Source organism: Leptonychotes weddellii, chromosome 8 (assembly GCF_054177405.1).
Source record: "Leptonychotes weddellii isolate Sample4059 chromosome 8, ASM5417740v2, whole genome shotgun sequence".
Taxonomy (NCBI): Eukaryota; Metazoa; Chordata; class Mammalia; order Carnivora; family Phocidae; genus Leptonychotes; species Leptonychotes weddellii.
The window spans coordinates 129,840,863-129,854,653 of record NC_138376.1 but is presented as its reverse complement, the minus strand read 5'-3'; the positions used below and the strand labels follow the sequence as shown (position 1 = coordinate 129,854,653).

Here is a 13,791-nt window from a genome sequence, read left to right as displayed (position 1 = left end):
GCACATGCACAGAGATACACGTGTGCACAGCTACACACACAGATACATGTGTGCACACATAAGACACGCGTGTGCACGGACGCGTGTGCACGGACACGTGTGCACATGCTCGCATGCACACATGTACGCACATGCACAGAGATACACGTGTGCACAGCTACACACACAGATACATGTGTGCACACATAAGACACGCGTGTGCACGGACGCGTGTGCACGGACACGTGTGCACATGCTCGCATGCACACATGTACACACATGCACAGAGATACACGTGTGCACACATGTACATACACATACACACGTGCACACGTACATATGAGATACACATGCACAGAGCTGCGCATGCATGCACACACATGTACGCACACAGATACACACATACATACATACACATGTGCACATGGGGATACACAGGCACGGAGATACGCACGTGTACACGCACAAAGGGATATTCATGCACACACACACGCCTATATCCTGCATAGACTTCTTTTATGGAAATATCTGTTTTAATGAAGAAAATAACAGCAGGCTAACAATTGATTTATAGTAACCAAAACACATCCTGAGACCGACGCTTTCTGTGGGTTCACAAAGTTCCTGGTGAAGCCACGGGAGACACCCGCGTTGCTCCGGCTTCCCAAAGATAATGCCACCAGAAGCCTAAGGGAATGGCAGGCAAGGGAGCTTCCCAGCCGGTTTCTTGACTCTCCACACGTAAATCAAGGCTTGTTAGGAGGAATTCTTTGTGTTCATCTGATCCCACCGCCCTGTTTTACAGCACAGAAGGCTGGTGCAGACCGTGGCCAGTCGGTGAGAGAAACTAGCAGGCGCCCCGGTTCAGCACCCCTCACACGGGTCTGTGATTCTCGCACTGGCGTGGGCTGCAGGCCGCTAGGAAGCCTGCAGGTGCGGGCGCTGGCGCCTCCCCTCCCTGGGCCCAACCCAGCAGCGCGGGGCTCTGAGCACCCAGTGGAGAACCAGGGAGAGAGCAGAGGAGACACAAGGAGTCAGAGGCTGCAGGGCACTTACTGCTGCTAGGCATACACCACACTTTTAATAAAATTAATGTAAAAATAGAGGACATTTAGAGATGGCAACACCCAACCCAATGGGGGATGACACACAGAAACCCCGCTCGAAAGCCTGGCTGATTTCAGGGATGACACGTGTGCGGCCTTCTACACTAGTGATCATGGTTTATCTGGAGAAAACCATGTATGTGTCACTCAGGGCTCTCGAAGGGAAAGAACAAGACGCTGACACTCATCAAACGTAGCAGTTATTACGAATAAGAACCACTCATCTGTCCCTGTTAGGACACAGTCTGCCTCCAAGCTGACACTGCATGTCCTGGCCCAAGTGCTGTGGGCTCGCCGTGTGCTCACCGTAGCTCGCCAGGGGACCACTTGGGGGTGGGGGCTTTTGTGGCTCACGGAGACTGCAGCCTTGCTCAGGTGGTCACAACAAGGACCACAAGACGCTGGCAGCAAACTAGGGGGAGGAAACAAGGAGCATTCTGTAACGATGCTCCTTTCTTCGGTCCTGGCCCCAGGACGGCTGTTTTCTGACAGATATCCGTGATCACTTTGTTTCCAGAAATCTCAAAGTAGTTCTAATGCCTCCTGGCATTTAACTGTTCTCCTTCTTCCTTTTTTTCTGTTTTTTTATTCAATGCCAGAAATTTTGTTGAAAAGAAAGACAGCTCCAATGGGCTCAGATCAAAAGGAAAGTATTAATGTGTTCGCTAAGTTCTGAAAACACGAACTCCACAGATTTCTAAGAAAAATCTATCAGCGTAAACCACTGCATTTCTATTCAAGGTCAACAGTTAGATCGTAATATCCAGTTCATAAAATATTTTTATCCAACTTAATTAACTATGGACTAAAATATTTTAATGGTTGTTTTCAAACTAGTATATTCAAAATAGACAGGCCTAGGGCGCCTGGGTGGCTCAGTTGGTTAAGCGACTGCCTTCGGCTCAGGTCATGATCCTGGAGTCCCGGGATCGAGTCCCGCATCGGGCTCCCGGCTCGGCGGGGAGCCTGCTTCTGCCTCTGACCCTCCCCCCTCTCATGTGCTCTCTCTCTTTCTCTCTCTCTCACATAAATAAATAAAATCTTAAAAAAAAAAAAATAGACAGGCCTATAGGACTCTCACCCTCCACCCACAGACCATGAAAATGCCCTCAAAATATGCAGTTTCCCATTTGTCAAATTGACACTATTGTGCACTAGCTTATTCCAACATCAGGAATAATTTAGAGGAAAAATCCAGGTGGTTATCAGTATCACGTGAAGTGGTGTAAGGGGACACTCGGTCTTGTGCTCCCTCCTTCCCACTCAGGGAAGCAAGCTTTTGACCTGGCTGTGTCGTCGAATCTGCCGTATTTGTGCCCACAGAGGACAGAGGAGGGTCACAGCCTAATCTGCCCTGTGGCCGCGGGATCCCTGTCTCTGGGCCCCACCCACACCCCGGCTCACTTTACCTCCTCCCATCCCCAGGAACCACTTCCTCCCCGTTGGCACCTGGACAGGCTGGGGGTATTGCCTGCTGGACGTCAGGACGTGGCTGGTAAGCAAAAGACGCCAGCCAGTGCAAGGAGCCCATCCTCGGAAGAGGCCCGCCTCCCGCCATGAGCCAGGACCCAGGCCGAAGGTGCTTGTGCAGGAAATGTCAGATTGTGGTCTGGAAGCCCGTTTTCAGGGCGCCCCCCGCGTGGCACAGATTCATGTCACTCACAAGATGAGGGCTGTAAGGGGAGGCTTCAGAGCCCCCGCCCTGTGCCCTGAATCCACCACAGCAGAGGTGCACAATGCCCTGATATTTTATTTTGTTTATTATGTAGGCTCCGCACCCAGCACAGAACCCAACGCAGGGCTCGATCTCACGACCCTGAGATCCAGACCTGAGCTGAGCTCAAGACGCTTAGCCGACTGAGCCACCCAGGCGCCCCACCCAGTTATTTTTAAATAAACATGTGGCTAACAATGTCCCTCTAAAGTAACTTTAATATTTGCTACCCTTGTTCGCTAAAGCACCAAGTAAGCATGATTTTGAAATCTACGGGCATCTGTACGTTCTTTTTATTTTTACCCTTTTGATTTAATTGAACCAGCTTTTGTGAGGTGAGTTTTAGTTCTACCCACTTCCCTTCACACATTTTCTGTGTCACAGATTTATGGGACGACATTTGTTCAGTGAGCTGAGTGAGAATCCCACCCAGGAGAATTAGCCAGAGCAAGTAGGCTGGGTCCAAACACAAAGAAGCGAACAAGGACGTTATCAAGAAGCAATCCAGCGTGGACCCCACAGCGGGCACAGCCAAGCTCTGAGTCGGGTTTCCACCCAGAGGACGAGGTCCTCTGGCCTTGGTCTACCTGACCCAGCACAGCTGCCCACAGCGTGAGTGCTAATGCAGAGGCTTCACCTGGCACTTCCTCATGGCCTTCCAAGACAACAGCTCATTGGGGTTGTCGAAAGGAACATGGCGGAGAAAGGAACGTTAACTCAAATGTTACCACCTCCACAGCACATTGCCACAAGCAATGCCAGCCTGGGTGATTGCTTCTAGAAACTTCTCTGAAGATTAGAGCATCTGATACTTGAATTTATTCTTAAATCACTTCTCTAGTCTCAGCACAGATAACTGAGGTGCAAAACTACAAGCAAGGCATCCGAATTTTTCTCAGATTGATGTGTTTAGAATAAGGACACACAAACTAGACACAGAACGGAAAGGAAGAGAAGTCCTTACATGGAAGCTTCTTCCTGGATGCCACTTTGAAGCCGTGATCCTGCTGCTTCCATGCTGAGGCCCACTGCAAATCATTTCTTTAAATTCCAGGATCGTTAACAGGCAGTTACAGGTGGACAATCTAACGATTCACCAATTCTGCACATTACTCAGTGCTCATCAGGGTAAGTTACCCTAATCCTCATCCACTATTTCCCCCATCCCCAACCCACCTCCCCTCTGGTCACCAGCAGTGTGTTCTCTAGAGTTAAGAGTCTGCTTCTTGGTTTGACTCTCTCATTTTTTACTTTGCTCATTTGTCTAATTTCTTAAATTCCACACATGAGTGAGATCATATGGTATTTGTCTTTCTCTGACTGACTTATTTTGCTTAGCATAATACCCTCTACATCCATCCATGTCATTGCAAATGACAAGATTTCATTCATTTTTATGTCTGAGTAATATTCCATTCCAATATATATAAATATATATCACTTCTTTATCCATTCATCAGTCGATGGACAATGGAGCTGCTTCCATAATTTGACTATTGTGGACATTGCTGTTATAAACATTGGGGTGCATGTATCCCTTCAAATTAGTGTTTTTTGTATTTTTTGGGGTAAATACCTAGTACTGCAATTGCTAGATCATAGGGTAGTTCTATTTTTACTTTTTGAGGAATCTCCATACTGTTTTCCAGAATGGATGCACCAGCTTGCATTCCCACCAACAGTGCAAGAGGGTTTCCCTTTTTTCACATCCTTGGCAACACCTGTCATTTTGTGTCTTGTTAATTTTAGCCATTCTGACCAGCATGAGATGATATCTCACTGTGGTTTTGATTTGTATTTAGCTGATGATCACTGATGTTTAGCATCTGTTCATGTGTCTGCTGGCCATCTGGATGTCTTTTTTTGGAGAAATGCCTGTTCATATCTTCTGTCCATTTTTAATTGGATTATTTGGGGGTTTGGGTATTGAGTTGCAGAAGTTCTTTATATATTTGGATACTAATCCCTTATTGGATATGTCATTTGCAAATATCTTCTCCCATTCAGTAGGTTGCCTTTGAGTTTCATTGATTGTTTCCTTCACTGTATAGAAGCTTTTTATTTTGATGAAATCCCAGTAGTTTATTTTGCTTTTGTTTCCCTTGCCTCAGGAGACATATCCAGAAAAATACAAATCATTTTAATCCCCAGACAACTGTCCGGGCACACCATCCTTCTTAGTAAAATGTGTGAGAACTCCAAGGGTGGTCTGTGTTGAAAAGCAATGTAGAACAAACCAGGAATGGTGGTTTCTGATGAGCAGAAGTCCTTCGGTTTAAATATTGCTTCTTCAAAATATATTTCATCTCCAGATATCTGGGCTAACTCAGTCTTTGTTGAGGACACAGTAAACAAATTTCTAGTGTTAGGGGGTGCAGTTTTGGAGGCTTTGGGTGTCCTGTTTTCATGGCCCCCGTGATGGGTGAGCTGCACTCTGGGCCCAGGAGACCTCTTGTGTCACTTTGCCTCATGAGGTGCAAGCTGTCTGGTCACTGCAGGTTCCTGAAACCCATGTGAGAGATCGTCGGAGGAGAGCCGGGTGGTGGGAACATCTGGGGCTCTGGAGAGTCTCACACGGGCCATTTTAGAGCATGGAGGAGGCCATCCACAGTCTAGATGATGTCATCATGAACTGAAGGTTCTTACAGAGCCCCTGAGTGCCTAGGAACTAGAAGTCAATCAAAGGCAGGGAGAGAGCCTGGCGGTCATGTAACAGGTGAAGTCCGCTCACGCTCATCCAGGGAGCCATTCTTTTTTTCTTTTTAAAGATTTTATTTATTTATTTGACAGAGAGAGACACAGCGGGAGAGGGAACACAAGCGGGGGTGGGGGTGGGAGAGGGAGAAGCAGGCTTCCCGCTGAGCAGGGAGCCTGATGTGGGGCGTCCAGGGAGCCATTCTTAACAAGGAACGTTAGTTTACCAAATGTACTCATGCAGGCATACCTCATCTCCCTTTATCAGGCAGATACTCTGCCAACCGAAGGCTGGTGGCAGACCAGCATCGGGAAGTCAGCCAGCGCCGTGTTTCCAACAGCATTTGTTCACTACCTGTCTCTGAGTCACATTTCCGTGCTTCTCGCAATATTTCAAAACCTTTTCATTATTATTGTATTTGTTTGGCGATCTGTGCTCAGTGATTACAAATTACTGAAAGCTCAGATAAGGGCTGTCATTTTTTACAAATAAAGTACTTTGTAAGTAAGGTATGCACGTTGTTTACTTAGACAAAATGATTTTACACACTTAGTAGACTGCAGGATAGTGTAGACAGAACTCATGTGTGCACTGGGATACCAAAACATTGATCGGCCTCGTTTTATTGGGATACTCACTGCGCTCGGTGGTGGGGAGCCCAGCCCGCCATTCTCTGAGGCGCGCCTGCACTGAGTAACTTCAGAATCTATTGGAAAATCTCAGGCTGGTGCTAAGCGATGATTTAACTTTAGAATCACACAGAATGAAGCTGCCTCAAGAGTATCGATTGTTTGCTTGAGTGAATGAAGTTTTCTTGTGTGTCTGTATCTCCATCAGGTGTATCTGAGGTTTTTCACTCAAGTTTTCTCCAAAGGAATCAGAAACAGCATATAGTTTACCGAAACCTAACGGCCACCGAGAAAACAGGTACAAGGACAAAATAGGGTTCAGAACGCTGGAGACTCAGGTGGATGGGATTTGATAAATTATATTCTTCTGTTTTCTACAAGTGGGAATGGATATTTAAGGAGAAAAAAATCGTTTTTCATTTACAAAAATCTTTTTTTAAAGGTATGTTCTGCTTTCTTCCATCCCACGAAGAAAGGCAGAGCAAGCCTGGCTACACCAGGAATCCAGCTTGCTGCCTCTGCATGTGACCCTTCCAAGATAGCTTTTATTGTGGATGGTACACACAAGGATATATAATTCAATTAAATAATTTCAAAGGCTGCTAATTCGAATTATCTCAACTTTTATGGAATTTTTCTATAGAAGGATATTTCATATCTGTGCTTTAACATCTTAAAAACTATTTTTCCCTACAAAAGTAAAATTTAATTTGTGAACCATATGGGTTCTGTTGAACAAAAATTACAGGTCTTTACTTTGAATGCACTGTTTTCTGCTTGGGCCAGAGTTGGAAGAAGCACCTTCCTGTGCGCCCGGTGGGCTGCAGCATCAGATCCCCGGTGTCTCTGGACTCTGGTATGACACCCCACCGCAGCGCCTCCATTTCAAGTATGAATCAAATACTTTGTTCCCTGCATTTTCATAAACTCAGTAACTTACTGAAACTGAATTAAAACCACGCTTCCCGTCTGGCAACAGCTGCTTCCTTCACCTCGGGCATCCCTCTGAGAGCAGGTCCAGGAGGACGCTTGTCGCGGCCGACGCCTGGAGGAGCCCAGAGCCTGCGCACCCGGCGAAGGCGCAGCGCAGCCACGGAGGAGCCGGGTGGCGCGGTACGGCGAGGGACGCGGTCTCAGCGCAAGTCAGCTTACCTCTGTCCCTCTTCTGCCTCAGCCCCCTTTGGCTTCCCATTTCCCCCTAAGGAAAAACTCCAACACCTGATACTCCAGGTCTCCATAGTGAGATCAACCCCTTGTCTCCCACCCCTCCTGGTGTCTCTGCTCGGCCTCAGCGCTGAGGTCATGGCCCCTTAACGAAAATGAGGAAACACTCCTTCTGTGTGATTCCCACTCGGGGAGCTGCATCTGACCACAGGATAAGAAAGGGACTCGGTGTGCAGTGCTCTGCTGTCCCCTCACAGAGAGGACCTTCCCAGCTTCCCCAGCCAGAGGGCGTCCCACTCGCATCAGCTCATGTTCAGGCCTCTCTGTGGCCTTTAAATCCTAAGGGTCGGGCGCCTGGGTGGCTCAGTTGGTTAAGCGACTGCCTTCGGCTCAGGTCATGATCCTGGAGTCCCGGGATCGAGTCCCGCATCGGGCTCCCTGCTCGGCGGGGAGTCTGCTTCTCCCTCTGACCCTCCCCACTCTCATGTGCTCTCTCTCATTCTCTCTCTCTCAAATAAATAAATAAAAAATCTATAAAAAGTAAATAAATCCTAAGGGTCTAAAATACTTAGACTCTGAACCAACCACGATGGTGGAAAGAAAGCCTTCGTGAATGTGTGACCATCAGTTATGGGCAGCACACACATACCCACGTGTGGTACCTGTGGACACGGACCTGTCCCGGGCGAGCCCACGGCCCCAGCGTGGGCGCAGGTGCTGGTCGCTGTGGGGAGCCTGGGTCTGCCGGTAGAGCACCCCTGGGGGGTCAGCAGGAGCAGGCAAGGTGCCGACTCAGTCACGTGCAGAAGTGACTCAAACGTGTTCACCTCGGATATATCATATTATGAAAGAAGGAAGAGCAGGTTATTCAGAACGTGGCCAATTTGGAGCCGAGACACGGACCACCGTGGCCAACAGAGTTTCGCCTTGCTGTGGGATTGCTGGGCCAACAGCGAGACAGAGTGGAGCCTCCTCTCAAAGGCGATTTTACTCTGTGTGGTCTTTTCTCTTAAGGTAACAGCAAAAAGAAGGTAAATTTTCTGAACGCGACTGTTTGTGCTTGAAACATCAGCATGCTTTGTTGAGTCAAAGCTTTCATTAACATAGGAAGTATTTCAATGTTTTGCTCTAAGCATGTTAGCTAAATCTAAATCTGATTCTTAAATCAGGATCATCAGAAATTACACGTGTAAAATCAACGGGAAGGAAAATCACTGACAGTCGGTGCAGGTGCTGTATGCATATCCCGTCTGCAGAGCAACAAGACGGGGTGGAAGGAAGCAGTACTGACTGGTGAGAATCCTTTCTGAAGACTCAGATAAACGTATGTCCTGATAAAATATCCCAAAGAAAGAGCATTAAACAACTTTAAAAGATGCCTCTGCTCCTGAGACTCAGAAATTACTCTTCTTCCTTATACATTCTGAAAAAAAAAAAAACAAAAAAAACCCACAAACCTAAAACCCTTGAGCTTTTACATATAAAAATTAGCAAAGATGAAAATAACATACATGGTCTTCCATGTTAATAACAGGCTGATGGCACCCAGCTTACCTCTGCAGTTTCCTCGATAAGCAATTTCTAGCTGAGGGTCTTTGCATTTGGCACGCTGGAACTCGCAGCGAGACAGGAAGGTCCTGCCGTCCGACGCGCAGAGGGGCTTCTGCGAGGAGCCCCCACAATCCAAGCTGCAATCCTTGTCTTTATCTTGATCGACTCGCAAAAACTTGGGGGAGAAAAAAAAAAAAGAAGCCAGACAAACGTCAAGAGGCGTCCTGCAGAGCCGCAGAAAACAGAAGTCTGCCTGAGGCCATGGCGGGAATCCCTGAAGAATCTAAGCCCCGGGCAGTCGGGAATCTCGAGAACCGATCCTCTCCAAGCCAGTTACACTAAGTGGTGCACAAAACTGTGAATATCTGCAGTGGGATGTGCAGGAATTCTGTTTGACCGTCAATATTTGCCCTTCCGTTTGTAAATTCGCTTGCGAGTCCCCTCCTGCATGCTCCGTGTCTTACTGCCACCCTGGAAGTTACTCCCGAGAGTCAGGAGTCCACGGAGAGGACTGGGGGTGGGCTAACCCCTTCTTGCGTCCTTGCTTGAACTAGCTTACCATCTTCTGAATCAACGCCCGGGCCCGGGGGCGGCTGCTGGTTTCCGTGACATGCCTAGCAGCACTGCACCCCATGCGTGCATGCATCGCCCCAGCATCAAGTGGACACAGAAGTCAGGGGCCTGCCCTCACCCAGCACTGCAGGTGCATGCGAGCACAGGACCACGTGAAGGAGCCCCTGAGATGGCCCAGCAGCCCCTCCATGGCTGCCCGCGCTCCCCCTCACCTGCTCCAGGGTCCCCATCCTTGCCTTGGTTCCTCCTGATGCCCTGACACTCCACTGCAGAGCCAGCTGTGTCTTCCAGGGGCCCGTCTGCCCACACCCCCGCCCTTGGTGGACAATGCCACTCTGACCTGTCCAGTCCGCACACACCGGCGGAGCAGTGAGCATGAAGCCGGGTCTCAGAAGACACTTGGGAAGGCTTTGTACTACAGGATAAATGGGATCTCCACGCAACTGTGGTCACTGATGGATGTATGCCCTGCCCCGAGGTGTTTTCTCTGATTTATGGAGCATTAGCAATTCATTAAAGGAAAGAAAGGAAAGGAAAAGTAGGAAACCGAGAGCTGTGGTTATTTTTTTTTTTTAAAGATTTTATTTATTTGTCAGAGAGAGAGCACAAGCAGGGTGAACGTCAGGCAGAGGCAGAGAGAGAAGCAGGCTTCCTGCTGAGCGGGGATCCCAACGCGGGGCTCGATCCCAGGACCCTGGGATCATGACCTGAGCTGAAGGCAGACGCTTCACCGACGGAGCCCCCCCAGTGCCCGAGGACTGTGGCCATGACCGAGTACCGCACAGTGGTGTTTGGCCCTCTGAGTACTGTGTGTATTGAATAGGTTTATTTGGCACGTTAGTCCCAGTAACATTTATGAAGGTAGAGAGAGCCATGCTCAGAACAGCCTGTTCGGTCCCAGAGTCCAAGCTGGGGGAAAAGTAGGAATGGGGTTCAGAAGCTCAGGGACCCTCATCCACTTGTTCCCTCATCAGTACAAGGAAAACAGGAAATTCTCAAATTTAAGATACTTCATTCCTTAAAAGGTATCATACTTCTCCCGTGAAGCTCTGCAGGTCCTTGCAGGCACTGTTAACAGAGTAACCCAAAGCTGACCCTGAGACAGCGTGGAGGGAAGGAGGACCGAAGCTGGAACGGACCCCACAGGGAGTCCGGGCCAGGCCTCGTGCCCCTGACCGGGGTCCCGGGAGGGAAGGGCCAAGTGCACCGGCCAGGAGGGGGCTGGGGAAGGTGGTCATGTCTCCGACGTCTGGATGAAGGCTCCATTCAGGAGACAGGTGACGGCAGCTGGAGGCAGTGGGGTCTCCCCTCAGTGGGGCCTGGGGCCACGGCAGGGACACACTGTTCTAACTTGCTGGAGCTCAAGCAGCACTCCCTAATGTGTCCTGAGAATAAGCTGACTTGCTAAAATGATCTGTGCTTATTTTAGCCAAGAGGCAAGTGAAGACAGATCGTTGCTCTCTCACAGTTGTGCAAAACGTTGTTCTTTTACTTAAAAATGGGCAAAGCAAGCCCATAAAAACGCTTGATTGAATTCTGTCTCTATAGAGTTTTAAGGCCTGGTTTTTTCACTTTGCCCCAAATGTGTTCTAACTTTCCAGCCACAGAGGTGCGCCCCTGGGTGCCGCCCAGTTCCTGGGAGATGCTGACGCTTCAGCGTAGTGAAATTAGGAAGTGCGTCCACTGACATGTTGCTTCCAGTTTTGTGGAGGTTTCCCCCCTTGCCTTATTCTTCCTGCAAAGCTCTGGGGGGGTTGATAGCCCTCCTCTGAAAACAGCATCATGCAGGAGAGAGACATAGAGACAGACAGAGGGATGGACAGAAAGACAGAGACAGAGATACACAGAGAGAAAGAGAGACAGAAAGACAGAGAAACAGAGACAGAGAGGGGAAACAGAGAGAGGAGACAGAGAGACATTCAGAGACAGAGAGAGACAGACAGAGCAGAGACAAAGACAGAGACAGAGACAGACAGACGGACAGAGATGGGAGACAGAGCGCATGTGAAGCAAGGAGCCCACCTGAGGCTGTGAGGTGCTCAGGACCAGCCCCGCCCCATAAGCCACGCCCATCCCTGTTTCAGTGGAAAGGTGCAGTCACCCAAATCCCACTAAGTTCGATGTGTAAGAGGTGGTCTATTTGCATCTCCTAAACTGAGTTAGGAAATGCAGATTACTTATGGGAAGACATTGTAATTATCATTTTCTCTAAAGAGACAGACATCTACATCTTGCAAAAAAAAAAAAAAAAGGCCTAGCATTCAGGCATTTGGAATTTGACCACAATTCTTTATAATTTAATAGTGTACAACTAACAATGGAGCTTTTCTTTGTCAGAAATAAGAGAACACACGCTTTACGCACGCTTCTCCTCCCCACTCTCACTTTGAACAGCAGTGACGTCCCAAGGCAGACGGTGCACAGAAGAAAATGAGCTTTTACTCGGCTCTACTCTTCAACCAACAAAGCCTGTTAAAGGAAAATAAAACAGCCCTATTTTAAAGAATTCACTGTTTATTAAAAGAACTTGGTTGAGGGTCTTCAAACTAGTTAAGATAAAAGGTAATTTGCCAAATTTAGAAAGAAAGCAGACATTGAGTGACACGAAGAAAGACCTCAGAGTGCCAGGGCTCCCCGTGTCTTTTATCTTGACAAAGCGGTGCTGTGTGCCCTATGCAAGGACAGTGGCGGGAGGAAGCTGCAGAGGGCACCCGCGCAATCCTGCATGGAAAATAGGTAGGTCCGATGCAAACGATCAAAAACACGGTCTATATTTTGCTTACTAAAAAGCAAGGGTGTAAGCCAGAGGGAAAGTTAGAACAAGACCCAAACATTGAAGAAACGGGTTAAAACACACTCTTTAAAGGGCGCCTGGGTGGCTCGGTCGTTGGGCGGCTGCCTTCGGCTCAGGTCATGATCCCAGGGTTCTGGGATCGAGTCCCACATCGGGCTCCCTGCTCGGCAGAGAGCCTGCTTCTCCCTCTCCCACTCCCCCTGCTTGTGTTCCTGCTCTCACTACCTCTCTGTCAAATAAATAAATAAAATCTTTAAAAAAAAAAAAAACCACACTCTTTAAATATTCATGTGGATGGATTTTCCCACAGTGATATTGATTTAAGACTTTTTTTTTTTTACTGTTTATGCTACGAGATAGCGTTAAGAAATAATTAACGTAGTTCTGCAGCTGTAGGATTCACAAAAGCAAGAACTTTCTAAATCAGAGACCACTGGAAAGTGAGTATAGCTTCTAAGTGTGTTTGCTTAATCTGCAGATGAGGCTCACCCTGGGGCTCGGGGGAACAGACACACAGCGAGGGCATCAGTGAAGTGCGCACACCTGCTGGGATGTAAGAGGGAATAATTTTGAAAGCAACCGAAGGACAGGTAATGAGCACGGTCACAAATGCAAGCCTGTTCAAAGGAGCAATGTCTCCCTTTAAGCTCTGAGCTTTCTCAGATTCCAGGAAAGAGTTCCCTGCTTTTTTAGTAAACCGGAGAACTGAAATCGACGATCCCAACATAGAGATCTTATCCGTCTACAACCTGCACTTAAAGGATAAAGTGAAGCCAGAGGGTACTTGCTGCAGGGTGCTTCTCCCAGTGAGACCGCCTTTGCAATCACTCACTCACGCCACGTGAAGAAGTACAAGTCAAGTCAGATCCAGCTTCAACTGAACTTATTAAATAATTATTGAGTGACTGCTCTCTACCTCCTCTTGTCTCCAGGACAGTGGGATCCAAAGGAGGGCCTGCCCTTGTGGAGCTTACAATTTAAGGGGCAACAAGTCTGGGACCACGGATGATCACCAGGTCATCTGGGGCCACAGAGGATCACCATGTCACCTGGGCCCACAGAGGATCACCATGTCACTTGGGACCACAGAAGATCACCATGTCACCTGGAACCACGGATGATCACCAGGTCATCTGGGGCCACAGAGGATCACCATGTCACCTGGGCCCACAGAGGATCACCATGTCACTTGGGACCACAGAAGATCACCATGTCACCTGGAACCACAGAGGATCACCAGGTTGTCTGGGGCCACAGAGGATCACCAGGTGATCTGGGACCACAGAGGATCACCGTGTCACCTGGGACCACAGAGGATCACCATGTCACTTGGGCCCACAGAGGATCACCAGGTCATCTGGGGCCACAGAGGATCACCATGTCACCTGGGCCCACAGAGGATCACCAGGTTGTCTGGGGCCACAGAGGATCACCATGTCATTTGGGACCACAGAGGATCACCGTGTCACCTGGGACCACAGAGGATCAGCATGTCGCCTGGGACCACAGAGGATCACCAGGTCATCTGGGACCACCCATGATCACCAGGTCAAGAGGAGGTAGCAAGTTTTTCAAGGAACATGCAG

The 13,791-nt window shown here is 48.6% G+C and overlaps 1 protein-coding gene across 1 annotated transcript in view; it reads right to left on the bottom strand.

The window, feature by feature from the left end:
* Positions 1-13,791, bottom strand: part of SMOC2 (SPARC related modular calcium binding 2) — a 95,380-nt gene that overhangs the window by 54,325 nt on the left and 27,264 nt on the right. Inside the window, exon 2 of the mRNA XM_081829389.1 lies at positions 8,766-9,013. Within this exon, the coding sequence (XP_081685515.1) occupies positions 8,766-9,013 (248 nt within the window). The remainder of the gene's footprint in view (positions 1-8,765; positions 9,014-13,791) is intronic.